Consider the following 27,304-nt stretch of genomic DNA (forward strand, 5'->3'; position numbering starts at 1 on the left):
TTGTTTGTGCATTTTTTCACTACATCAGAACACGTGTTGTATTATTTTCAAAGTCGTCAGTTTCATCTTTTTTTTTTTTTTTTTTTTTACCTGTATTGTGATCCCATCACTTGTGTGACGGGGATAAGGGGAGTGAAGGAAATCATGGAGGGTTTTTTCAGATGTAATTGGACTACAAACAGGTCTGTCTGTCGCTCTGAAGAAATATTACCAGATCATATTACCAGCATAGATCATCTTATCATGATGACTGTGAGGATGTGCCCATCAGCAGCTGGCAGGTCACTTAAAGCTCTTGGACGTCTGTCTAAATGACAGCTACCAACCCAGCTCACAGTGTGTTTGCGCTTGAGAAGTTATAACCGATGGCAACATGATTTGATCATGTCACATCCTTTTTAAAATACAGTAATTGATTTAATAGTATCAAGAAGATAAATGGGGTCTCAAAACAGCAACATTTCAGGGTGTAACAAAACACCAATTTGCTATCATTCATTTTAGAATGAATTAAACATTCTATTGAAAAATGTAAGAATGCAAATGTGCAAAATCTGCAAGAAATTCACTGCAATGCTAAGGCATTTATATATTGTATTTGTATGTCTTTCTGTGGTGAATTGTTCAGGTATAATAACAATGACCAGTAGATGGTAGCACAATGTTTACTTCACTCAGTCTGCGAAAAATTGAGGACACGAAGAAGAACGTGAACCACCGGAAAGCAACCTTTCACCTCTGCCGCTGTGCATGAGGTTGGCGGGCTGCTAGTTGTGTGTTTGTATGATATTGTATGTTTAAATTTTGGTGCGCAACTGGTGAGCAAAACTTCTCAGCCAAATAACTCAGCATCACGCGGAATCTTTTCAATCGGGTACAGCAACGAGTTCACTTTAAAACACTTTAATTCACACTTAGCTAGCATTTAGCTTGCATGCTAAATAATAAGGGTTTAATACTAGCCGTCAGCTAACTAACCGGCGTCTTCTACCAGCTTGCTAACGTTCGCTAGCACTGAAAAGATTTAACTTATCGTGAGGTTGGCGGTGTATCTCCCCATTATCCACGTATGACATCTCGCCTAACTTTGCTAACGCTGATATCTGTAGATAAGTTACCGGTGGTAGCCCAGCCATGCCGTCCAGCGCTGGACCCAGCAGCCCCGCCGCTGCACTCGCCGAAGCGCTGGAAAACGCTGCCCGGCTGATTGACAGACACCTGCAGGATGACCGCTGCTTTCCTGACCTGTCGGAGCTGCTCAGCGTCCCCTCTCACAGTAAGTCATGTGTGGGTGTGGAGCTGAAGAGGGCAAGACCCCACAATGGCGATCAAGCTCGAATGTGTGTGTTTACACCAGGGCTGCAATGGCAGCCAACTAATGGTAGGCTAAAGTAGGTCATTAATGATAATGTTGATTAACGCAAAAACTTTGATATAGACCAAGGTAGTCACTGTTGGTGTTTTCAGAGCTTGTGTACACGAGGATATATGCACAAACCAACAACGTGAAATGAGGCATTGACAGTGTTGTATTATTTATGATCTGTTTTATAAATGGCACAAGTGGATGCTGTTTGTCATAAGCTCCTCTGTATGAAAAACATAAGTTGCCATATATATCCCGCTGACTTTTTATGCTGTTTACGCTATGATGGAATTTGTTAGTTTACAAAAAATTGAATCGTAATTTGGGTCCAAAATGTGGTCTGGGCATGGAACATTAAGAGATTTGTTCTTAATTGTGTCCATAGATATGCCGTCCCTCTCTGGAGTGTCGGACATGGACTACCCCCTCCAGGGACCAGGTTTACTCAGTGTGCCAAATCTCCCGGAGCTCAGTGCAGTCCGCCGAGTCCCTCTGCCACCTGAGCTGGTGGAGCAGTTCAGCCGTATCCTTTTGGCCATTCAGGAAAAGCTGATCGAATGCTTGCAGATGGATCCAGACGGTTTCATCAGACATACAGCAAGAATGTGAAATTGATTGCTTTTGAGTTTCCGCTTAACAGCTTTACAGATATGCAGTGCAACTGCATGATGGGAGTTTTTCCTGAGATCTGTCGAGCGTGGCTTACTATTGACAATGACATCTTTATGTGGAATTATGAAGATGGGTGAGTGTGTTTAGCTTATATGGAAATGAGTGAAAACATTAATTATTGGTATTCAGTTTTTATTGTGGACTTCCATTGATGGTAAACTTGGAAAGAAGGTGGCTGTTTATTTATTTCTTCTATATTCTTTGCAGAGGAGATGTGGCCTATTTTGATGGCCTTATTGAAACCATTCTGGCAGTGGGCCTTGTGAAACCAAAACAAGGTGTGTGTGTAATTGAACTCAGAATTGATTATTATCATTTATTTAATTTCCAATTTCAATGAATTTTTATTTGAGTAATATTCATGAGCTGTTTTTTTTCCTCTCAGGGATTTTGCAGCCACACATTCACTACCTCTTAGTATTGGCCACTTCTGTGGATGTGGTGATCCTCGGGCTGAGCTTTCCCAAGAGCCAGGCTGGTGAGTTCCCTGTGACTAACATGTCATTATGTAGATGCCAGAGAGGAATTTTCTCACGATGCTTGCCTGTTTTCAAATGTATTTATTTATTTAGCATCTTTTGCTATTGTTTTGATTGAGAGACTACTAGCATGAGAAATTACATACTGTGTGTTTAAGAGTTTAACCTCTTATCCTCCTAAGTCCTCTGTGGAATCCTGTAATGACACAATTCTTATTCTCTCGTCTTTGTGTCTCTCTTGCTTTCATTGCAGGGTTGAATGACAGCATGTCCGGTGGGATGCAGCTGCTACCAGACCCCCTCTTCTCAATCCCCACAGACAACACCTACATCCTATCCATCACCTCCACAGACCTTGGACGTATCTTTATGGCGGGAAAGGATGGCTGCCTCTATGAGATTGCTTACCAGGCAGAGGCAGGATGGCTGAGTCAGCGCTGCAGAAAAATCAACCACTCCAAAAGCTCTCTGTCATTCCTCATCCCCTCTGTGCTCCAGTTCTCCTTCTCTGAAGACGGTAAGGACAGGGACACTTTATACATGGAGTGAAACATGTCCAGGAGATAATAAAACATGACTTTAACCTCTCAGTGTCCTTGCCTTCCACAGACCCCATTGTGCAGATTGCTATCGACAACTCCCGTAACACATTGTTCACACGCTCTGAGAAGGGCGTCCTGCAGGTAGGATGTTCAGTGGACTACATGTCAGTTTTTCACGTGTGGCTTCCTGATCACCTCAGAGACTTAACAAATCTGTTGTGATTGTTCTTGTGCTGATATGTCACAATTTGTCTGTCTGTTTAGCTGTATGACCTGGGTGCTGATGGGCAGGGAATGAGTCGTGTGGCAACCATGTCGCAGAGCTCCATTGTTGCGGCTGCTGGAAACATAGCCAGGTATGTGTGGGTTTGTTGAACCTCAAACATGTTTCTTTCACATTTCATTATTTCTCCGCCTAGAGATGGAAAGTTTTTTTTCTGTCTCTTTGAAACTCTCGTTCTGTTGCAGGACAATTGATCGTTCGGTCTTCAAACCTATTGTCCAGATCTCTGTGATTGACAGATCTGAGTCTTTGGACTGTCACCTGCTTGCTGTTACTCACGCAGGTAAACATTACAGGACAGTCGTGACGATGAGCAAAAATAGTAGGACATGTGTAAGGTTATATGAAATAATACTTTCTGTGTGCTTGTACATCTTCTGTCTGTAGGTGTGCGTCTCTACTTCAGCACTACACCTTTTGCCCCTCCACACCAAAAGCACGTGGCGGTTCGACCTAGCTTGCTAGCTTTGGTCCATGTCCGTCTTCCTCCAGGGTTTTCGGCATCTTCTACACTGCAGAAACCTGCAAAGGTCCACAAGGCACTACACAGCAAAGGTAAGACTATGTTCAGCTTGCTGGCATACAGGCCCACTGGTGGCAGGAATCCGCACTTGCCTGTAATATGGTTTTGTCTTTTCTTTGTTTAAATCTTGCAGGCGTTCTGTTAATGGCTGCTTCAGAGACAGAGGACAGCGACATTCTGTGGTGCATCAACCATGACTCCTTCCCCTTCAAGAAACCCTTAATGGAGACTCAGGTTGGCACACAGTAAATGGATCAAACTTTTAGTTTGGCCGCTGGCCGCTCCTCTATAGAGCAGCTTGTGCTTACAGGATACACCGGTTTAGAGATACCCTACAACATGCGTCTCCTTCTTTTGTTTTCTATTGCAGATGATGTCTAACATAGATGGACACTCTTGGGCTCTTTGTGCCCTTTATGAGGACAGGCCATCCAAGATATTTAGTCCTCTGAACAGGGAGCAGATCCCCATCACTGACTCACCTGTGGTGGTCCAGCAGCATAACATCTCTCCGCAGAAGTTTGTCCTTCTCTCTGCAAAGGTTAAAACTCATGTCAACTCATTATGTTGAACACAAAGTCCTCATACTTGATATAGTGTAACAAAACAGTATCTTAGTTTTGCATACTAAGTGTGGACTCCTTGCTGTCCTGTAGGGGAGTCATATCTTCCAAAAACTGCGGCCAGTAGACCAGCTCCGTCACCTGCTGGTGAGCTGTGCTGGAGGAGAAAGCGAAGAGGTTGAACGCTTCTTCAAGTTGCACAGGGTACAAAGCATGACATTCACTGTCTTACATTTTATAATCTGATCACGGCCTTTACCCTTAAACCTGTGCACGACATACAAATACCTTCACACAGGATTCAAGCATGCAGCCTCAGACTAGTGTGCAGGCATGTTTCCCACAGGCATGCACAGTATATATTTACATATATATCTACACAGGAGGAGCAGGCTTGTGCCACAGCGCTGATCCTGGCTTGTTCCAGCGCTGCTTGTGACAGAGAAGTTTCACAGTGGGCCACCAGGGCCTTCTTCAGGTAACCGATGACGTTGTTTAAACACATGGGCAGATTTACACTCACTCTCACTGTCCACAAGCTACAAGTTCCTCTGTTGTTGTGATCAGATATGGAGGAGAAGCACAGATGAGATTCCCTGCAGCCATGGCATCTCCCAGTACTGTTGGACCCGTGATGAGCTCTCCAGCACCTGGTAAATCATTAAAAACTGCCTTATATAAACTAATCCCTAAACAGGATACACAAAAAAAATTAATATCAAATAATTTCAACATCACATTTCATAATATTCTTAAAATACATGTGTAAACCTTTGTCATTATTCTTACTCTTCTCACAGGCATTGTGCCCCCAGCTTTGGCCACACCTTTCGCACCAATGCACTCTGGGTCTGCACCCATCACACCCATGTCCGCTGGCCCAGAGGTGATTTTCTCAGGGAAGCACAACGGCATCTTTATCTACTTTGCTCGCATTCTTGGGTAAGTAAACCCTGTTACTATTTGTCACGTGGACACATTTTGAATCTGTCATGACATGTCTCTTCAGTCAGAGGTGTGGGTGCCGATTGGCAATGATGGTGTCCATGCTGAACAACATGTCTTTCTCTCCTGTTCCCGGCTGCCCTCACTCTAACAGAAATATTTGGGACGGCAGCCTTGCTGTTGAGAAAATAATAAGCAAAGGAAATCAGACTGTCAGTATTGTAAGTATCATAGTGACACCAGGCATTTATTTCACACTTTGATAGTAATTAGAAGCTTTGGTGCTCGTAGTAGTGAGTTATCACTAACTGCTATCTGTTGTCCCCACAGTTTGAAAGCAGTGTTGGTTTGTTTGATCTGGAGTCAGTGCTTCTGGAGCTCTGTGGTTTGCGAGAGTTTCTTGATAAAAACTCTCAGTTCAGTCCATCCTCTTTAGGTGCTGCAAGGTAAGAGCTCCTTCTCTGCTTGCTAAGTCTTACGTTGAACCAATTGCTATGTTGATGCCTTTAAAGGTTCTGCTAGTTCTCAAACACATCAGCACACACCTTTCTCATTTCACATGATTTTGTCACTGAGAGTATTGCTTACATGAAAGGGGCTAAAACAGGATCCAGATCTACAGAATCTCTACTGTACTCCAGTCTTGTTTCCAGTCCCTCCTGAATAACATCTGGTCTGCTCCCTGTTAGTTTCAGCTCCCCTGCCAACCTTCAGCAAAGGCTGCTGGGATTTATGCGCCCTGACGGTGCCAGCTCTCAGCAGGTCCAGCAAGAGCTCCAGAGGAAATATCACAGTGAGTTATGAGCGCAGGTTTCCACATTTTCCTGAATGTTGTCATAGGAATCATTATCCTGAATGATCCTGATGATATTAGGAATCTTACTCAACATGAAGAGAGTCAGAGTGGAACTTCAATGTAAGGAAGAAAAAGTGATTCACTTTGTGTGTCACACTCATCACTGATGTCTTCATTCCTTCAAATTCCTGTAACTCTTGGCTCTCTGTGTTTCCATCTGTATCCAGCCAAGGCTCAGGTCTATGAGAAAATGTCCCTGCAGGGCATCCAGCAGTTAGTGCATCGCTCCTATCAGACTCTGGCCCTCTGGAAGCTTCTCTGTGATCATCAGTTCAGCCTCATTATGTCTGAGCTGCCAAAGGTACGTGTGCACAAACGTTTCTCCCGTAGAACAATTGAAGATGCCCGTACATCATCACTGCGATATTCATCTGACTGTAGTACCTTTTTGTTTTCAGCCCAAAACCTTGTTTACGGCTTGAGCTTGTTGCTCACTCTGCTACTTTTTTCTATTTTTTTGTAGGAGTTTCAAGAGCAGATGAAAGGAGCAAGTTTTAAAGATGTAGTAATCCGGGGCAAGGAGCTGTCTGGAGCGCTCATCACAGCAATCATTAATGTCTACATCAAAGATAATGCCTCTGTGGATGCTATCAGCAATCACCTACGAGACATCTGTCCCCTGCTGTACAGCAGCGATGACAGCGTTTGTTCTAAGGTACATACACACTAACGTGTTTTGGGGTCCTTGAAAGTTTTGAAAAATATATCTAAAGACCTTAAAAGGTACTAGATACAGTTAAATGTAGGTAATTTCTGGTTTCTTGATGTCTTGATGATTTCACGTTTCTTGCAATCTTCAGGATTATTTGGGGGTCATTGAGGTCATTAAAAGGTATTGATTCACCAACATCGATTCATGTGTCTTAGTACTGAATTTGTTGCTTTTGTCTCCCACTTAGGCTAATGAGATGCTGCAGAGCTCTAAGCAGATCCAGAATAAAGTAGATAAAGACAGAACACTGAGGGAGTCTCTACGACTCTATCAGCAGATCAGCCAACACACCGACCTGCCACTGGTCTGCTCCCAGTACAGGCAAGGTAAAGACACACAGGAAAACACCTTCCTTATTCTGTGTTTGTGTACTTGATATGTTGAATGTTGTTTTACACTAATGTTGTTCAACCGTCTCAGTGCGTTTCTTTGAGGGAGTCCTTGAGTTGTGCCTCACGGCGGCAGACAAGAAGGACCCACAGAGACTGGGGCCCCACTTTTACAAGAACGGAGAGCCGGAGGATGACAGAGTGGGACAGCAGGCCTTCCAGGAAAGGTAACACAAGAGAGAAATGATGCACAACTCAGCGTCACTGATGCCTTTTTTAGCCGATTGTCACCAACATTTTTCACTCCTCTCTCTGCTCCAGGCTTTCGTGTTACAAGTGCATCACAGACACCATGCAGGAGCTGGTGAACCAGAGCAAAGCTGCCCCTCAGTCCCCCAGCGTCCCGAAGCAACCCGGGCCTCCTGTCATGACCTCCGACCCCAACATGCTCAGTAACGAAGAAGCTACAGCTCATGTTAGTACGAAGGGGACAATTGATGTTCAGATCTCGCCACGGCGGTGCACATAATCTGTATAATTAATGAAATTATGTTGTTTCCTTGTAGTTTGAGCAGATTCTGGGTCTTGCCCAGAGATCTCAGGACGAGTTGTTTCACATCGCTCTGTACAACTGGCTGATTCAGGCCGATCTGACCGACAAGCTGCTCGAGGTAGTGTGTCTCATTATGTCACTCAATGCAGGTATTTATAGTAAATGTGAAAAAGTAGGAGACAATGCATGTGTCCCTTATTTGTTTCTTTGTGTATCCCAGTAGCCCTATGTAAAGCAAACCTGTCTGATTGTTGGGATGATTTCATGCCATCTGTGTGACAGCTTTTCCTTTCATTTGTCCCGTGTTGTCCAGGTGAATTCTCCTTACCTGGAAGAACATCTGATGCATATGATCAAGCAGGACCAGAGTAAGGTGCACAATATGGACCTGTTGTGGCGCTACTACGAGAAGAACCGAAACTTTGGCAAGGCAGCGCATGTACTGGCCCGTCTTGCTGACATGCACAGGTCTGAACACCACTGGATAATAAGTTTGATTCTGGTAGATTCTTATCACGTAACATAAAGAAATTTATGAACAAGCTCAGATTCAATTTCGTATTGTTTGCTTCTTATTTTTTAAGTGAAGACATAATGAAAATGTACCTTCCTGTTGTTTGTTCTGTGATCATGCAGCACTGAGATCTCACTGAAGCAGCGCTTGGAGTACATCGCCAGAGCCATCCTGTCTGCTAAGAGTTCCTCCAGCATCTCAGCTCAGGCATCAGATGGAGAGTTCCTGCACGAGCTGGAAGAAAAGATGGAGGTGCGTATGCGGCAGTGATCACAGTGAAAGGAGTCTAGACGTGATCGCCCTGTGAAATTTATCATTGGAACTCATTTTCTGTGTCTCGTTCCCTTTCTTAGCTGGTGCGCATCCAAGTGCAGATTCAGGACACCCTGATCAGACAGTACTCCCATCATCCCTCAGTGAAAAATGTCATTTCTCAGTTGGACTCAGAGCTCATGGATATCACTAAGGTAACACAAGCAGAACATTGATCATCAGGGGTTGGGGATTATAAAGGATTTTCATTACAGTGAATGGAAAATGTTTCTAACTGTTGAGAAATGTCCTCTTGTGCAGCTCTACGGGGAGTTTGCTGACCATTTCAAATTGTCTGAGTGCAAGCTGGCCATCATTCACTGTGCAGGACACTCTGACCCGATCCTGGTGCACTCACTGTGGCAGGAAATCATGGAGAAAGGCAAGGGAAATGTCAACACCTCACAAGACATGTAGTGCCCCAAACCGTTTTAAAAATGCCCTTCACGCGCCACATGTCATGTAAGTGTCAGTGATTGTTTTGTCTTGTCTAGAACTGGGAGACTCTGTGGCCATGAGTCCAGTTGACAGGATGAGGTCTCTCAGCCTGAAATTGGTATCACTGGGAAAGATTTACGCTGGAACACCGAGATATTTCCCCCTGGGTGAGCATTCATACCCTCCTGTAATTATGCTCTGTTTTCCTCTCGTTAGAATTTTCCAGCTTGCTGTTTACCATTTTGTTAACAGTAATATAATTAGTCTTCCCCTTTGCATCATTTAAGTCAGCTTGTCTCTGTGGTACAGGACTGTAGGGTCATGCTGATGCTCTAGGTGATTGCTTAATTATCCTCTCATTGCAACAAGCCTGTTCAAACTTGTCCTCTCTGTGGAGACGAATCATTTTCTGTACATCTTTGGTACTTTGCACACATGCACAGACTGTCAGACTCAAAACAGTAACGACCAAACTGATGGGTACGTTGTGCTAAAAGTACCAATGTGTCCTGTGATTGCAGAGTTTCTTGTGAAGTTTCTAGAGCAGGAAGTGTGTCGACTGAACTGGGATGTGGGCTTCGTCACCTCCACCATGCAGGAGATTGGAGTACAGTTGCCGCGTCTTCTGGAAGTCTATGACCAACTCTTTAAAACTCGGGTACAGATAAAATGTCACCTGTCAATGCATCACTTCATCAGTTTTGTTAGAATAAATGTACATGATTAGAAGCAGCATTTAGAGTTTTTGTGGATTAAGGATGAAATTGTCTCGACCTGCCATGTTGCCTCTTGCCTGCAGGATCCCTGTTGGCAGCGGCTGAAGAAACCTCTCCACCTGGTGGAATGCATCCACGTTCTGCTGTCAGGATACGTGGACGATCCCAGCAGAGTGCCAACCTACGACAGGTAATCACCGTCCGCGTAGTGGCCGGTTGTGGGCACTGCAGCGTTGGCTTTATAGAGAGCATGAGCATGGCATCGCTGGTTAAACTGGCAGTGGACAAGTTTTTTGTTTTAACTTATCATTTGAAATGCTGATTGCACAATGTAATGGCTATGCAGTAATGCCACCATCGCCATTTAGATTAGTTCCCGATAAGCCTCGCTTTCACTGTGTGGACTCCTGCCAAAATGAATGAGTGTTTTTATCCGCTTTCATGTCTCTATTATAGACTAAGTGAACTCGCGCTTTCCTAATGTTTTCTTCTACACACCCTCGACCCTGATGCCAACCCCTGCTGTAGTTACGTGTTTATGCAAAGCAATACTCAAACTATATTATGACTCCATATGAACGCCAGTAATACTACCACTTGGAAATGCTCGGGGTTGAAAAGTTGTTTGTTTCTACTTTCCAAAGCGTCTATGAGCAAGATAAGAACCTCCCACATCTTGCTCACTTAATTGTAAGCTGCTCTAGATAAAATTCAACTGTAATTATACATTGTGGTGTTGGCTTAACGCTTCCACTGTCTCCACAGGAGCAAGAATACTTGAAAACATGGTTAGTTTGTGGAACACAGAACGCTTTGAAAAACTGTGTCTCCAGCTAAATTCAGTGAGGCATTTGTACTGTTTCTAGGCAACGCATCGTATCTGTCAATCACTTGTGTGCTACCAGCAGCAGATGTATTCAGGAAGTCAAAGAGCCAGTAGACAGACAGATGTAAAACTCCAAAAGCCGAAAACTGATGTTTGTTGATTGTCTGGCATGATAAATTCACTGTGGAAGCCAGAGAGCTTTACGTCAGAAATACTCATTGCAGGGGGCTGTTGTTTAAAGGACAGCTTCTCATTTATTCATATCTGTTTTAAAACAATACTCCCACGTCCATATGTACATGGAAATGTTTATTGGTCTCTGTAATAGTTCATCCTGCCCATAGTGGCTGCGATTCTGTGTAAAAATACAGTTTATATCTGAATGTGACGCTTCAGCAGTCTGAGCCAGATCAACTTGATATCTTTCAAAAATTTTTTAGTGCAGATTTCCCTCTTTCAGTAAACCATGGAGAACTACAAAGAGTGAATTTTGCATTAAAAAACAATCTTTGGATCATCCCTGCTTGTTTTGACGAACATATTAGCTTCATCAAGGTGCCTTGCTTGTTACTGAAACTGCAGTGAACCTGCAGTAGGCTCGGTTTAACAGCCTGTCTTCCCTCCACGGCAGGCGGCGCTTCACTAACGTGTGTCTTGACAACATCTGCGGATACCTTGTGGAGCTGCAGTCTCTGAGCCCAAACTTGACCCTTCAGCAAACCATCGGCAACTTCAAGTCTTTGCAGGCGAAGCTGGAGAAACTCCACTGATGTCACTAATAACATCCTTCACAGGACAAGAGACAGGTGACCTCTGGACCTTGCACTGCTGGCCTTAATTAAACAGCTGGTTAGAGGTGTGGTTATGTCACCAGCACACCTCTTTTCCTCTTCAGTCTGACACTTTACAGCTTGGCACGTGCTTGTTGTTAAGGGACACTTGGAGCGGTCCTCTGATGAGTTTTATAACTTATTTAATACATTTGTTAGAAGCAAAGCAAGACACTGTTGGTTATTTGCGTTGTGTGCAAATTGCTGAGTCAGATATCTAAAAAAAAACATCTTGTTGAGCTGTGTTTATAAAAAAAATGAAATCACTGAATTTTGCGGGTCGGTTTTGATATATTGAAATTGCACTTATTGACGATTGATTTGGGATATTTTCTTATGAATCCACTCTTGAAATACACCTGACTGAAGCCTTTGATTACAGAAACATTTTGATAAATCCACGTTTGCCTCCAAACAAACAGTTGAGTGCTGGATGTTGTAATTATGTACATAACTTGGCCATGACGTCGTGTCTTCTGCCAAAGGTCTCACACACACGGAAACTTTTTTTTTTTCTTGTTTTATTTACAGTCAGCATTTTGCCTACTTGTCTGAAACATTTAACAGTGCCGTTGTGTATGAGTGCTTTTGTCACTGTTTGGAATGTAAAACTAAAGCACGGTGCAGCTCACAGTGCCACACTGAAAGCTTTGGCCTGTGATGAGGGGGAAAAAATCATAAAACATTTTTATAAAGAGGTTAAATTTGTCATTCCTTATGTGTGAGAGGATGTTATGAAAACACTCAGAATCTAGCTGCCTATTAACCCACAAACTGGTGTTCTTGAGTCGTCGGGTGTTTAAATTTAACCAAATGATTACCAGCAGACAGGAGGATTGAATTGCTCTGGGTTGATAATGTGACACTGCAGAGGGTGCACAATAATGGAATTGCTGTCGTCACTGTGTTTACGCAATTATCTTTAATTGAAAATGGCGCTCAGAGGCATCGCTAACAGGGCATTAATTGCTTAAGGTCTTTTTCTCCAATTAGCTGTGCACTCTAGTACAAAATTATGTTTAATTTCCACCCTCATGATAAATGAAGTCATTTTTCTTAATGTTGAGGTGATTTCTCCCTTAATGACACGGGGAGTCAGGACACTTACAGAAATGCCAATAAAGTGCTCCTTGCATAACATTTACATCAATAATACGATCAGTGTGAACAGTCCTACCTCTCCATCACATCAAACTAACACATGCAATGTTAAAATTTGAATTATCTCCTCAAATTCATGAAGAACGTGACTGAAAATGTTTATTGTGACTTTACACTTTGTGCACAACATGTATGAAGAGTACAGTTAGATTTGTGCTTCTAGTATCTACAGTGTGAGCAGCAACTTTATATTTGAGTCTACCAACTTTTTCCATTTGGTTGCTGTAGAATAATAATAATCTTTGTTTTACTTAGCTTTTCAAAATAAAGTTAGCAGGCTTAGAAGTAAAAGCGATGATGCAATGAAACACATTTCTAGCTTTTGCATGAGCAAGCGGCAGGGTTACTGCAGGGCTGCGACGAATGATTGTTTTCATTATTAATCTGCAGATTATGTTCAATAAATCAATTCTTTGATGAATGAAATAGTGAAGAGTGCTCATCAAAATGTCCTAAAGAGCCCAAGGTGATGTCTTACGATAACGACCAACAGTCCAAAACCAAAATCCAAAAATATTCTCTTTACCATCACATAAGACAAAGATAAAAACATGCAAAATGATGTTTGGCACATTTGCCTGACAGATGGTTTAAAGCTTGAAAGAAAAACCTGCAATTATAACGATGAGAGAGATTAGCTCATAACGGACAAGGAGTTCCGCACTTCAGCAGACTCTAGTACAGCCAAAGGATGCTTTTATTTTTCAAGGGGCCAATTCTGACAGATTTGGATGTAGGTTTTAATTGGGCAGTAGCAACATGTGGATGAACAAACATTCAAACAGATAACATGTTGGTTAATAGAGGTTTTGGGACCACTTTAGATAGAGAAACAGCAGTGAGGATCAGATAGAACCACATATGCATAACCACATATTTGATCGTGGATGTGACGTGCACATTTCTACCTTTTGCATGAGCAAGAAAGCTTTTTCACTCCGTGCAGGAATATGTAAGGGATGATGCAGGTGTAGGAGGCCGCAACGTAGCTGGCCACCTCCACCATTATCGACGAGGTGTGGATGCTGTTGGTGATGCGCAGAAACAGATGAGTCAGCCAGCAGACCAGGAACACGCTGGCCACAGCCACCACGCTCTTGGCTGCCCTCACCTGAGAGCTTGAGCTCGGACCGGGCTTAGCCGGCATCTGGCTGGGCTTCGAAAGATTTGGTTGAGCTCCAACTCTGCTGTCTGTGTTTGTGTCCCTGCTGAGGGGAGGGCTGTTGGAGCTGTGACCCGACAGCCCTCCATTTGGACAGGAAGAAGCAGACACGTCCGTATAAACTTGGGCTGGGGATGCAGGATCTTTGAGGCATTTTGAGGGGCCTGGATTAGAAGCGGTGCTGTCTGATCTGTCATCATTTCTGGTTTCCGGATTCTTGCTTTCGTCCTCCTTGGTAGGGTCAGAATTATGACTCTGTATGCGTCTCTGGTTTTGGAGCAGAGTGATGACAATTTGGACAGAGGCAAATACAATCCCAGCAACAGGCAGAGCGTTAGCCAGGGTTAAGTAAAAGATCTCATAGGTTTGCCTGGCAAAGGCGTTCGGAAAGACGTCTATACAGTCTTCATGGCTGTCGTTTCCTCCCTCCACTGTCACAAAGAAAAAGTGTGGGATGCTGAAGACCACGGCCACCGTCCAGCTCCCAGCCAGCAGGCAGCCCACCAAGCACAGGCTGTCCAGCTGCACCGGGGCGCCCCCCTGCTTCAGGGAGCAGACGAGCTTCTGGTGCCAGAAAGCGCTGATGAAGAAGGTCGTGTAGATGCTGCTGGTCTCTGAGAGGTCAGCGCAAAAGCGAAACACGCCACAGAACGTTTCCCCCAGGAACCAGCGTCCAGCAAAATCTGCCATGGTGTCGGGCAGGTCCACCAGGCAGTTGGTGATAAGGTTGGAGACGGCCAGGTTGATGAAAAGGACCTCGTTGGTGCGGACGCCAGATTTATGCGCCGGCAGGGAGCGAAACACCAGCCAGTTGTTCCCCAGAATCCCTGCCAGGAACATGAGCGCTCTGATGATGGATTCAATCAACTCTTCTGCATCCATCGTTCCACGAATTCAGGTTGCGACTCGTCTTAATCTTCAATGCAACAGTCGAATGGTCTCACCCTTTCAAAGCTTGCAATGCGGGATGCTTTGGTCCTTGGACATTTAAAGAGGAGGTTAAGAGGCCCAACCCAATCACACCATGGAGATCAAACAACATCTTACCATTTTGTTTTCCATCAAGGAGCTTTCATCATGTTGTCCCCTGAGATGGAGGTGTATTTTCCTCATGATGACAGGCCCTCCCAAGGAGCTTCCCCTGACAAGGAGTGCACTCTAGTAATACTGTCTGCCTGAAGACAGAACACACAGAGCAGAATCTGAGGGTCCACTGTGGACGTCCATGAAGAGCTGCCAGTTAAATCCCTGATCGTCTGATAAATTACAGCCGAAATGTTGCTCTGTGTTGTTATTTCTGTGCTCCGGTGCAGCTCAGTTTATTCTTTGCACAATCTTACATAACACACTCCGAGCAGGGCACAGACTGTTCTCCTGAAACCTTTCGATTTTTGTTAAAATTCCTGCATGCAAATGGGATCATCTCTCTTTTTTCTGCGTGTGAGAGATCAACATGTCCTCACACAGCTGCACAGGAGGAAACACTCCATTATGTCTTCACACTTGATTTTACCCCGATGGCCCGGACGATTTGTGTGATTTTTCACATTGATTTTTTTTTTATGTTTAGAAATGCACACTGTCTGTATGCAATTTCCCCTTTTACATTTAGTTTTCTAATGTCAGAGCTTTTGATACCACTGTCTTTTTCCTTTAGAAAAGGTAATAGAGTACTAATTAAAGGCATTTTTAATAGTTTGAAGACATCTAACACTTTATAAACGTTGGTAATCCATCAATGAATGCTCATGGGTTCTCACTTTCTAAAAAGCACTCTTAAGTAAAAACAATAATACCACACTGTCTTTCATTGAAAATATTACTCAGGTTAAAGTATGTAAGCATAATCAGGCAGATGTACTTAAACTATGAAAAGAAAAAGTGCTCAGTCCTCAGTGACTTACATATTAAATAATCAGATTATGCTGCATGCATTAGTATAAAAGTGTAAAAAGGATTTTACTGTCAGTTGAGGTGGAGCTCATTTTGAACTATTTTCTATGGGACTGCAGCTATTGATTGTTTTCATTATGGATTAATCTACTGATTTTATTCTCCATTAATTGATTGATTGTTTGGTCTGTAAATTCTGAAACGGCGCCACACAATATTTGTTCCGTCCAACCAGCAGTCCAAACAGATTTATTGATGATTAAAAGGAAAAGCAGCAAATCAATATCAAATTTTAGTAGAGTAAAAATTACAATTCCCTCTGAAGTGTAGTGTAGGAGTAGAAGTACAAAGTGGACAAGAAAATACTCAAATATCCCATATTTCTACTTCAATACAGTATATGCACTTAGTCACATCCCACCACAGAAAAAGCCACCCAGCCTGCAGTGAAATGTTGGTCAAATCATTAGTAAATGTTGTTAATGAATGGATTTCAGTCCAGATGCTGTGCAAGGGCTCCAGTGGTCTTCCTGGTGAATTAAAAGCTGCATAAAAAAGACTGAAGAAATCCTGCTGGGAGAGGATCACAGTTAGAAGTTGATAAAGGACGGTTGGACCTGGTCCTCTTTAAAAGCCATCTGTGGAGACTTGGCAGAATCAGTTTAGAAAATGCTGACAGGGCTGACTTTTAATGGGATGGCAGAAATGAACAGTGCATTTCATGCTGTTTTAAAATACAAAAGCAGGCTGCTGATCAGCTCACAGCGTGGGGTCTCAGTGTGCTGTAAGTGTAGTAGTGTTTCACGTGATTCGTGAGTAAAAGCTCCACCTTTGGGATAAACCGGAGGCGGCTTCTGTGCGCTGCTGCCTGCCTGCCGGCCGGGACAGTCGGGTCGGGGCTGCAGGAGCGAGCGGTGCTGCTGCTGCTGCTGCTGTGGGCTTGCTGAGGTTGATGAAGGGCTTTGTCCGGAAAGCTACACAAACAAACAGGTTACTTCCACGGTGCGTTCGCGGTCGCTTTAGTCAGTAATGAGACTCTGATGTGTGCGGAGAGGACAGGATGCCCGCCAGCGGCGCCGACTCGCTGAAACCCAGCGCCTTCATCCCGGTGTGCACGGCCGCCTGCCTCCTGGTCGGCTCTACCTCCCTCTTCTTCGTCTTTACGTAAGTGCCCTCCTAGAAATGGAAAAAGTTGGTGACATGCACATGTTGGTTTGCGCCACGGAAAACGCATCCATCCCTCCATCCGGACATCCATTGCGCTTCATCCACCATGACTCTCATTCCAAATCTGTCAACATTTTTGCATGTGGGATTGAGTTTTGAAGCTGTAAAATGTTAAAAATGTTGGCCAGTATCTTCCTCTCTTTGTTGTCATCAAGCTGAATATTGGTTGCACAGTTTCATTCCCATTTCTGATCATTAGTCATCCTCAATTTCTGAAGAAAAGTTGCTTAAATCAGCATTTAAATGCGTAAAAAGAGCACCATCTTGTTCCTCGCCTTCCTCTTCCTCACTGACTTCACTCTGCTGGCAGACCCACCAGGGGCGGCTAACACCTGACCTGGTTGGCTCACAGTGTGGGCCAGCCTGGGTGCCTGCCCAGTGCACCCTGAGGACTCAGAGTAAGCACACTTCAGGGGATAAGCCACCTACAATCAAACGTGTATCAGCGTGTCATTATGACCCACATGTGTCATAAATGTAGCCAGAAGAAGTCAATGCCAGGCTCGGCAGGAGCTTTCAAACCTCACGGCGTGGTTTGCGTCAAGATCAGAACACCGGATTGAAAGTTTTAACGCAACATTTGGTGAAAGTGTTGAAAATAGTTAATTTTAGCCTACTGGTTTTGACCTACTTGTGAGGAACGGCAGAACTAGTGGGAGGCTAGAAAGACTCAAGCCAACGCTGGCACACAGGAAAATAAATAAATATAATATCCCATCATACCCTAGAATCCAGTTTAAATGACGACTATAGGTTTATCAAATTCATCTATACACTATTTCTACGCCTAAAGAAAAGAAAAATCAGACTAGTGTCAAACATTGAAACACCCTCCCTTCAATGTGACGCCCATCTAATATCTGCTCTTAACTAACTGAGTGAAGGCTCCCACCTCATCAGCTCTCTGCCAGTCAGCTGACCCTTGACCTCCGTAGCCATATCTGTCCCAGTTTCTCTTGTATTCTCTAGCCGTGCACCGTTTCCACTGGAATCTGACACCAGATTGGGAGTATGGGATTAGGATCCTCTTGCCAATGCCATGTGATCCCCCATCTGGGAAAAAAAATGGAGTGTGGGATCTTCGAGTTTCCTATCAGCAGATATTTACTGCGAGCTCCTCGGCGACTAAAAGACATATTCACCCACTTTTTTTTCCCCACACACCACACACTTTCTAATGATATTAAAATCTTATAGATAACAGCAGAGGTTCGGAATTCTATTATATTTTCATTATACAAATTACTTGAATGGGTTTTAAAAATGGAATCATTCCCGTCCAATGGGACCTCTCTCCACGCCAGCATACAAAAATATACCACATTCTAATTCGCATGTCAACTTGACAGCTGTCTAATTACTAAAGTCCTGAGACGTTGGGGACGGAGAGACAGGGCCAGAAAAGGCAGAGAAACCTCCGTCTATACATCTGTGAGAGAAAGACAAAATCAATGTCCCGCCGCTGTGATAGATTAAAAAGAGGCTGCTTAATTGGGACTGCATTGCAAAAACCAGCAAAACCAGGACACTGCAAATGATTGAAGCGAGAAGTGATGAATCTGCTTCTTTTGGGACAAGGGTTGCGTTTGAGCTGAGATGACCTTAAAACCTAAAAATGTTTTTGATTAACGCAGCCGAGCGGAATAGAGCTTATGACCTCGTGACTGCTGTGTATCAGACTTTAAGGACAGTTGTTGAAACCTCACTGTGCGACTGACCAGCAGTGTGGTCGTGTAGTCTGTAAGCACATGCAGCATTTATATCAGCAGGAAGTTAGAAGCCTTTTCTTTTTGGACAAACTGTTGTCGACTGCCAGCTAATATCACAGCTTTCTGATACGAGTCTGAACTTTGTTTAATATCTTGTGTGTCTCCTAAGCCGGCAGTTGCAGCTGGAGTGACTGCCCTCGTCCAAAAGCGGAGATAGACAGGTGCCTCGCTCTGTTCAGCCCCGCCTTGGTAACGCTGAGTCAAAGAGACGTCGCTTGTCATCTGCCATAACATCACCCTGGCCTTTACCCTGGTTACTGTGAATCACGGGAACGTAATGCCACCCAGCCAGGCCTTTTGTCACTTTTTGTACTGCTGCACAGTGCTTGTACCCCCAATTTTAATTCTAAACCCTGCAGTCATGTTAAATATAAAACCCTGTTCCTTTCATGTGGTAATATTCATGCAATTACCCGTGTGTGTGCATTAGCAGTGCAATTATGCTTCCATTTCTGTTTCCGTTGCAGGTTTGGTTGCGCTAGAAAAAGACCTTTAAAACTTGGGAGCCTCCTTTGTCTTCCTTCGCCTGAAAAAAATTAATCAGTTAGCTGTTTCCTGCTTTTGTTCGTCTGGCCGTGAACTTTTGTTTGGGTTAGCGCTTAAGGTTTTGTTCATTGTTAAACTCAGGCAGGTCGCCTACGCCCAGCAAAGGCCACAGACAGCAGAAAGACCAAGAAGAATGTCCCTTGTCAATTAAGTTATGCTTCACTCTGTCTGGACACAGAAAGCTTATCTCCTGAGTAACCTGTGCTTTCAGAACACTGACATATAGTGAAATTGGAAAAGGCATAAAATTGCAGGTGCAAACACTGTGCACAGTTTAAGGTGTCATAAAATGCCAATTCTTTGCATGCGAAATACTGTATGGGAGCTGTGCTTTAAGTGAGAATATGTAACTTATTCTGAATAGCTGTGGCCACAAAAGGCAATTATATAATACATGCTGATATATACATAGTGCATAGACTGCTGGGTTAACAGTAACACTGATGAAGAGGCATTGAGTCAGTGAACTGACTCAGTAATGCTAGTTACTCTGTATTATCTGTCTGAAGTTGGCTAACACTTGCTAACATTAGCTACTGGTCATAGTAAGGCTCTGGCAGCAAAACCCCTGCATTACTTATGAACTTTTCATTTGTATGAACAAGAATGTGTTATTTCTCTGTTTAAATATTTATATTTAAAGCTTAAATTGCTTTAATTGTATGCACACAAAGGAACAAGTCCAACAGCTGAAGTCAGTCATTTTTTTAAAGGGTTTTACACAACCACAATCCTAAATGGCTTTCGTCTTTATTGGCTGGTGCACGGCGAGAGCGGGAGTGATAAAACGTGGACGGCACGGGTCACAGATCACGGTGAGCCCGCGACACCGTGAGCGCAGGCTGTGTGGAGATTTACTGTCCAGCCTGTGGGAATTTATCCACCAGCAGTTGCTTTCTGCACTGGTGCTGGTGTCTGGAGATCTGACAGATTACATGTCAGGGATGCCATTTGTGTTAACCGTGACAATAACTTCACAAAGGCGCCCAGGCTGCCAGCAGTGGCGAACTTGCCGCTTGACCAACCGTGCAGCGTCTGCTGTGCCACTGACCCACTGTGGGGATGAGGGCAGAGTGCAGATTGCAGAGCAGCTTACTGTTCTGTGTGATTTAATACAGCTCTGCCTGGGCCGTTTCATTAGGTGGGGCTTGTCTTTGCCACGCTGCGGTGTAATGAACTGTCTCTCCCTGCGCTCCAGATGGTCTCAGACCAATGATGGAGGCTTGGCCGTCCGTGCAGAGGCGTCCACGCTGTAATCTGGTCCACAAGAAATCGGTCAGATGAAACCAGCTCACCTTCTGTGTTTCATCTGCAGCAGCGTAATTGATGTGGAACAGGCTGCATTTGTCATAATAAGACAATTTGGGGGCTGTAATGACATTGATAAAGAAAAAATCTATTTATCTATCCATCTATCTACTGTGTATATATGTCTTATTTTAAAGACCCGGGGTAATAATTTAACAGTGAAGTAGAATAAATGATGAAAATCATATTACATGAGCCATATTGTTGTAAGTAACCCGCTCTGGTTACTTAACGCAGCTGATCAGCCATGACAGTTTAAGCACATGTCAAACATGACTGCATTTAGTGAGAAGAGCTTCTTGAGTAGCAGCTTTAGGCTCCTTAATCTTTCTGTCACATATTCTCTGCTTCTTAAAGTTCTTATAATTTCATTACGCTAAAGTTGTAAAAATAAATAAATAAATAAATCTTTGATTTCCAGGATTTTCCTCATCATCTGTTGTAAGAGGGAGCCTGCTGCAGGTTTAGGCTACCATTAGTAAATCAGTTGGATGTATTGCATGGTATGCAGTGGATAACATGTGTGATATATGGTGAGCCTTGATGGCATGCTCTGTTTGCATCTAACGTGAGGAATACACAATGCACCGGACTGGCAGAAAGGGTCTGTAATCCAGAGTTCATAATCCAGGGATTACTGGGTTTGCAGCTGGCATGGCATCAGCAGGCGTTCCTCTCGGGGATGGGGGAGACCCCTCCCCCACAGCCTAAAACCAGCCGGGGGGTTTGGGGATTGAAGCAGCACAGGGATGAAGCCATAACTGAGGCGGATGATTCTTAATTTTGTCAGTGTTTTCACTTTCATAAGACTTTGCCCTTAAGCCCTCATATGTGTTCGCGGTTTACTTGCCTCCAGAGTCATATCTGGGAATATACAGAAAATGTTTCCAGTTTGACACATTTTTCTGGTCCTGGCACTGGTTATACTGGTTACACCATTTCAATTCAACAGTCCTAGAGCGCTCATGGTTATTATTTTCCTCTACCTATACTAGCACCATACCAAAACCACAGCATCTGTCTGTTCAAATAGAAAATTCCCATGCAGTACACATGTAGGTTAAACATGTGATGTTCAATCAAACACTTTTGATATAATCCAGTGAATCTTTTCCTCTCTGTCTACCACTGTAACCTGATTACACTGCCCCTCCCTCTAATCTCACACTGTAGAGATATAATCACACTCCCATTCAGTGTAACGTCCACACACACACACACACACTGAGTCAATGGGAGAGATGGTGACGGTGGTCTAAGATTTTAGTGCACACGTACCCAGAGCAATTTCATACTGGTTTAAAAGTGGAGGATGGGACACTCAGCTCAGTGCTGTGATATAAAATAGTTTATATTCATTTGTTAGTTTAGAAGCATCTATAGTTTACAGATTGACACAATTTTTTAATCAGTTTAAATAATTAAAAGGGTGAGACCAGGGTCACTGATTTAAATGATCTTCTTTCTTTTATCTTTTTGTTCATTATCCCAGTTCATTCTTTAACTGGACATCTTTAATTCTGACTGATATCTTGTCATGGACACTGCAGTGATGTCCAACACAAATCAAAGGCTGCAGCTAACAGTTATTTTCAGCGTTGATTCATCTGCTGACTGCTCTCAGTGAACTGACCAGTTAAATAAATGTCAGAAGGTAACAAAAGATGCCTGTGGAGTTTTTCAGATACCAAGGTGACAACATAAGCCGTCTTGTTTTGTGCTGCTAAGCAGAGAAAAGCACCAAAAGCACCAAATCCTAACATCTGAGAAGCAGGAACAGATGAATGAAAAATGACGAATGACGGTCTGTCTCAGCATAATCGTATCTTTGAAAGGCTTTTTGCTTTTCGTAACATGTCAGTGATGTGACAGCCTGACACATTAAGGTGGCATCAGCAGACTGTAATCCGTGTCCTTGTGTCGTTTTCACAGGGTTTATTAAAAAATAATTGCCCCTTGATTGTCATTTATCAAGGATAAATTCCAGGTATTTGATGGTTCCAGGTCCCCAAATGTCAGAATTTGCATCTTTTGTCTGCTTTATATTCATTGGAAGTTGAATATATTTGGAACGAGTGATTCAACAACCTCACACTGAGATCAAGGAACTTGGAATGGACGTCTTGGACTGTTTTCTGACATTTTATAGACTAAACCATCAATCGAAAAAATAATCAACAAATTCGTCTATAATAGAAATAATTGTTGGTTGCCGCCCTGCAAGTGTCCAGACCTGTTTCACTGCGTAGCACAGACACAGCAAGTGTCTTGCCTTTACAGCAGGGTACCCCGTCATTTAATCCCTTGTTGTGGCCACTGGTGAACACACACTAATACATGCTTATCTTTCACTGTAAACAATTACTCTTGGGATCCACTGCTCCCATCAGAATAAATGGGATGAAGATTATCCCTTAAAATCTTTGTTGTAGCCCCGATCTGTGTTAACCTCAACCTCTAAGGGATGGATCCTCGCAAGGCCCAGAAACACTGTCAAACCCTCGATTTACAACAAGCTTTGGACGAACACTCAACGACGAGTACAGTAAATCTTTTTTTTTTTTTTTCCCCCTTCTCCTGTGTTTGTATATTCAGATGCCCGTGGCTGGCTGTGACCATCTGCCCTGCTGTGCCACCATGCTGCGCCATCCTCTTCCTTTTTGTGCTGGCCAACTTCACCATGGCAACCTTTATGGATGCTGGTGTGCTGCCAATGGGTTAGTAATCAAAGTGATGTTATGCTTACAGTGGGAAAGATCACTTTTTTTTAATTTGCGGAAAAGTTATTTCAGAAATTACGCACATTATTTTCTAGCAAACGAGGATGAGGACAAGGATGACGAGTTCCGCGCGCCGCTGTATAAGAACGTGGACGTGAAGGGCGTCCAAGTGCGGATGAAGTGGTGTGCCTCGTGTCATTTCTACAGACCTCCACGCTGCTCCCACTGCAGCGTTTGCGATCACTGTGTGGAGGTCAGTGCGTGGACAGATTTAAAGACAGGATAAGAGGCACAGCATTGATAGTGTAGGGTAGGGTCAAAGCAAATGTGACAAGGAATTTAAATGGGGAAAAGGAGTGTTAAGGGTAAGAACATAGAAGGCCTGGATGGAGAGATCAGGGGAGAAAAGTGGGTGATGCCTATGAGTGAGTGTGTGTGTGGGGGGAGTCAATAAAGGGGATTTCTGCAGAGTGAATGATGGACAGAGTGTGATGGAGAGAGAGAGAGAGATCTCATTAATCAGGTTAATCCTTTTCTCAGATCCCTTGTAGTCTCAGTAGAAATGCAATTTGAAAAAGGGTTCAGACGGCCTGTATTAAACAAAGTGTGTTTAGAAAGCACGGTGGATGCAAGTCTTCAATGAATGCTTGATTTTCACTGCTGCAAATTATTCCACATAAGCTCTGCGATGTGTTTTTTTCTGGCTGATTTGATTTTCATTTTCCCCCAATCCTCCTCTCAGGACTTTGACCACCACTGTCCCTGGGTGAACAACTGCATCGGGAGGCGAAACTACCGCTACTTCTTCCTGTTCCTGCTGTCGCTGACATTTCACATGATCGGCGTCTTCACCTTTGGCCTCATATACGTCCTGCACCACATGGAGGAATTATGGAAGCTGCACTGCACTGTCACGTATCCTTGTACACACACTCAAAATGTGGGTGTGTCTGTGCTTTTATTTGTGTGTCAAATGTGTCTCATATGAAACAGTTTTCCCTTAACAGTAGGTACAGCTTGGTAGTGATCAGTATATCAGGGCTGTTTCTTATCCCAGTCCTGGGTCTCACTGGATTCCACCTGTACCTGGTGTCCAGAGGACGCACCACCAATGAACAAGTCAGTTTAATAAAAAAAGAGCACTAAATAATTCAATAAAGTAGATCGTTATGACTTAATAATGGTGCTATATTGATGTATTATCTATTATAAATAATATATCTAACACATGATTTATTTACATCTGATTATATTCCCTTCATGATTCCACAGGTAACTGGGAAGTTTCAAGGAGGAATCAATCCTTTCACACGTGGTTGTTGTAACAACCTGGAGTACCTGGTTTGCAGTCCCATCTCTCCAACGTAAGAGCCATCTGTTCCATTAAATCTTTTCAGGAAGCCTTGCAACTCAGTGGCTGACACCCTGTTTGTGATGTGACGCCAGGTACACAGCGAGACCCTGTAAGAAAGCAGCGATCCATGTTCAGCCTCCATTCCTGAGACCGGAGATCGACAGGCAGATGCCGGTCAAAGTCAGGGACAACGGAGTACAGAGTCAGGATCTTCAGAATAAAGTATGCATGTGCAAATTCCACACGCCAAATTCAGATCACACCCAGAAAAATATTCTCTCAAACATTCTCAAAGTATTGTAACCTCAGGTGTCAAGGGATTAGATCTCTCATATTTTTTTTTTCTCCTGCCAGCAAACCTCAGCCGGAGCTGTCGAGCTGTCAGATGTCAAACAACAGAAAACGCCACCGCCGCTGCCACCAAAACCAGACCACAGCCGGCTGAGGAGCCAACTGTCTGACATGGACGGTACTGTAGGATGACACGTATACAGAGTTTACAGCACACAGACAGGCTGGGGAAGTTGTAAAGTACTGAGGGTCAAACTACATGTTGGTTTTGATCTTTTCATGAAAGAATAATAAGGAAAATGTCGAATATGACCAGCCTTTATCATCATGCATTTATCTCCTTTCCTTCATGGTGCCATTGTTGAGCCATATCTGTGGATTGTTCAGTATGATTGATTCTTATATCTTGTAATTAAAGTATTTTCTTCTCCAGAGATGGGACATCATACCAAATCCATCATTCCTGTATCCATTCCCACTGTACCGCAGCTGCGGCCGGTCCTGGAAGCCATATCCAGGGGATCATCACCCATTCCCCCAGAGCAGGTGCTTTTCAGTCTGATATTTATTTGTTATATTCCAGAAGCGTGATCGTCAATATCCCAGTCCTGGATTTGATCCTTGTCTGACTGACATTGCTGTCTGGTTTTTGTTGTGTTGTTTAGTTGCTGAAGACATCAGAGCAGCAAGGGAACAACAAAGGTCCTGACCTGCGGTCTCAGTCTAAAGAAAGCCCTTCGAGAGGCAGTCAGCAGGCCAGCCTGCCTGTCCAGACCAACAGCATCTCCAGCTCACTGCAGCTCAACTCTCTGACACTCAACTCCCGCTCTCTAACACTCAAACACAGCAGTCGCCACAGCAGCAAATCCCAGCTACCTGCCATGCATGGTGATGGCATGGGATCCAATCCCCCACTGGGCATCATCGCCTCTTCCAGCCTGCTGGCCAACCACAGCAGCAGCCTCTCTTATGATAACCTCATCAACCCTGCAGACCCTCAGTTCCTGGCTCAGAGAGGGGCCCCTCCAGTTGGGTACCACCCTCACTTTATGTCTCTGGGCACAGATGGGACTGTGGTGCAGCGTCCTTCTCCTCATGCCTACAGTCCCGTGTTTATGGGCGTCACCAGACAGTCTCCTCAACCTCGAGATCCCTCACCTTCTTTGCAGGGCTTTGCTTCCAGGGATCCCTCGCCTTCCTTCCAAGGTTTCATCCAAAGAGACCCTTCTCCGGCTTTTCAAGGGCTGATGCCAAGAGACCTTGTGTCCCAAAGCGTGACATCACGAGATGTAACCCCTCCAGGTCTGACGATACGAGATATGACCTCCCATCAAAGTCTCCGAGACAGCCTGCGTGATCTCGGTCCACAGGGTTTGACACCTCCGAAGTCTGCCGCGCGCTATGACGGCTTTTCAAAAACCCTCATGGCATCTATCCACGAGAGACGGGAGATGGAGGAGAGGGAGAGGATGCTGCGTCTCCAAGCCAGATCCCAGGCCCTCTACGGCCCAGATATGGGGATCTATGACATCCCCAGCAGGAGGAGTCTACCACCAGACAACATCAGACCACTGGGTTCACGTGGACCAACCCCTCCAGCGTACGGCTCCAGGGAATTCCTGATGAGCACAGGCATCCTCGGTTATAACATGAGGACCTCACCTCTCTCCAGCTCCTCCACGTCGTCTCTAACTCGAGGCCCGAAAACGTCCAGCTCTCCTCTACAGAGCAGCAGCAGCAGCAGCCTCCAAAGCAAGGGCAGGTCTTCCTCTCCGGCTTACTGCACTCCTGACAGACAGACTCAACCCCTCCCATCCTCTACATCCACTCTGCCCCGTTTACCATCCTCCTCCACCTCCTCTGCACCTTCGTATGCCTCCTATACCACTGCAAAAAGATCCTCGCTCACGTACTCCTCTGAGGGGAAGGACTCAGTCACCCTGGGAGCCCTGAAATAAAAAAAAAAAGAAAAACATACTCCATGTTTCTGATGGTGTGAATGAATCATCTATGCAGTGTTAGACTCAGTCTTCACAGCTCCAAAATACTTTGTAAATAAGAGGCCATTTGGGACTCTCCTGTGTGGGAGGGTGTGTGAGAAACAAATACACAGTGAAGGATAAACTTAAAAATATTCTTGCAAAGTCATGTAAGTTTTACCAAATCCGAAAAAAACGGTGAATCTCAGGATAGTTGTGCCTCCTCTCAGAAACAGAGCGAGCTCTATCAACTCAGCCGAAGCCGAAGGGCTTTGTGAGGAATACAGATTAACTTATTATCTGTTTGTATGTGTTTTGATATTGCTTTCGTGAAACAATGTAACACCGTATCATCTAATTTGTCTCCCACTGCAAAATTCCCAATTTAATAGAATTTTGTAGTTGTTTCTATGAATAAACTTATTTTCTAATTTT

The 27,304-nt window shown here is 44.1% G+C and overlaps 3 protein-coding genes across 4 annotated transcripts; 2 read left to right on the forward strand and 1 right to left on the reverse strand.

Moving 5' to 3' along the window:
• Positions 1-749: 749 nt before the first annotated feature.
• On the forward strand, positions 750-12,156 carry nup155 (nucleoporin 155). Of its 2 annotated transcripts, none has more exons than XM_070989285.1 (34): positions 750-874; positions 1,110-1,276; positions 1,752-1,889; positions 2,015-2,111; positions 2,246-2,316; positions 2,424-2,516; positions 2,771-3,034; positions 3,127-3,200; positions 3,324-3,415; positions 3,528-3,625; positions 3,730-3,897; positions 3,999-4,099; positions 4,236-4,406; positions 4,522-4,632; positions 4,812-4,906; positions 4,996-5,081; positions 5,229-5,370; positions 5,528-5,594; positions 5,704-5,819; positions 6,063-6,166; positions 6,397-6,530; positions 6,693-6,884; positions 7,129-7,267; positions 7,362-7,497; positions 7,592-7,745; positions 7,837-7,941; positions 8,137-8,291; positions 8,460-8,589; positions 8,691-8,804; positions 8,911-9,031; positions 9,144-9,254; positions 9,609-9,745; positions 9,887-9,993; positions 11,261-12,156. In XM_070989285.1, exons 2-34 carry the CDS (start codon positions 1,135-1,137, stop codon positions 11,397-11,399), a joined length of 4,104 nt encoding a protein of 1,367 aa, XP_070845386.1. In that variant the 5' UTR covers positions 750-874; positions 1,110-1,134; the 3' UTR covers positions 11,400-12,156. The 2 variants fall into 2 exon arrangements, with proteins under 2 accessions (XP_070845386.1, XP_070845387.1); XM_070989286.1 differs by having other exon boundaries at positions 753-818.
• Positions 12,157-12,207: 51 nt separating this feature from the next.
• On the reverse strand, positions 12,208-15,104 carry ora5 (olfactory receptor class A related 5). The gene has a single exon (XM_070989287.1). The coding sequence runs from the start codon at positions 14,662-14,664 to the stop codon at positions 13,525-13,527; it is 1,140 nt and encodes a 379-aa protein (XP_070845388.1). The 5' UTR covers positions 14,665-15,104; the 3' UTR covers positions 12,208-13,524.
• Positions 15,105-16,531: 1,427 nt separating this feature from the next.
• zdhhc8a (zinc finger DHHC-type palmitoyltransferase 8a) lies at positions 16,532-27,304 on the forward strand. The gene is made up of 10 exons (XM_070988894.1): positions 16,532-16,839; positions 23,121-23,242; positions 23,341-23,498; positions 23,988-24,160; positions 24,262-24,364; positions 24,518-24,609; positions 24,692-24,821; positions 24,954-25,068; positions 25,324-25,436; positions 25,556-27,304. The coding sequence occupies exons 1-10, from the start codon at positions 16,736-16,738 to the stop codon at positions 26,846-26,848; spliced, it is 2,403 nt and encodes an 800-aa protein (XP_070844995.1). The 5' UTR covers positions 16,532-16,735; the 3' UTR covers positions 26,849-27,304.

The sequence above is a fragment of the Chaetodon trifascialis genome, chromosome 20, assembly GCF_039877785.1.
Source record: "Chaetodon trifascialis isolate fChaTrf1 chromosome 20, fChaTrf1.hap1, whole genome shotgun sequence".
Classification (NCBI taxonomy): Eukaryota; Metazoa; Chordata; class Actinopteri; order Chaetodontiformes; family Chaetodontidae; genus Chaetodon; species Chaetodon trifascialis.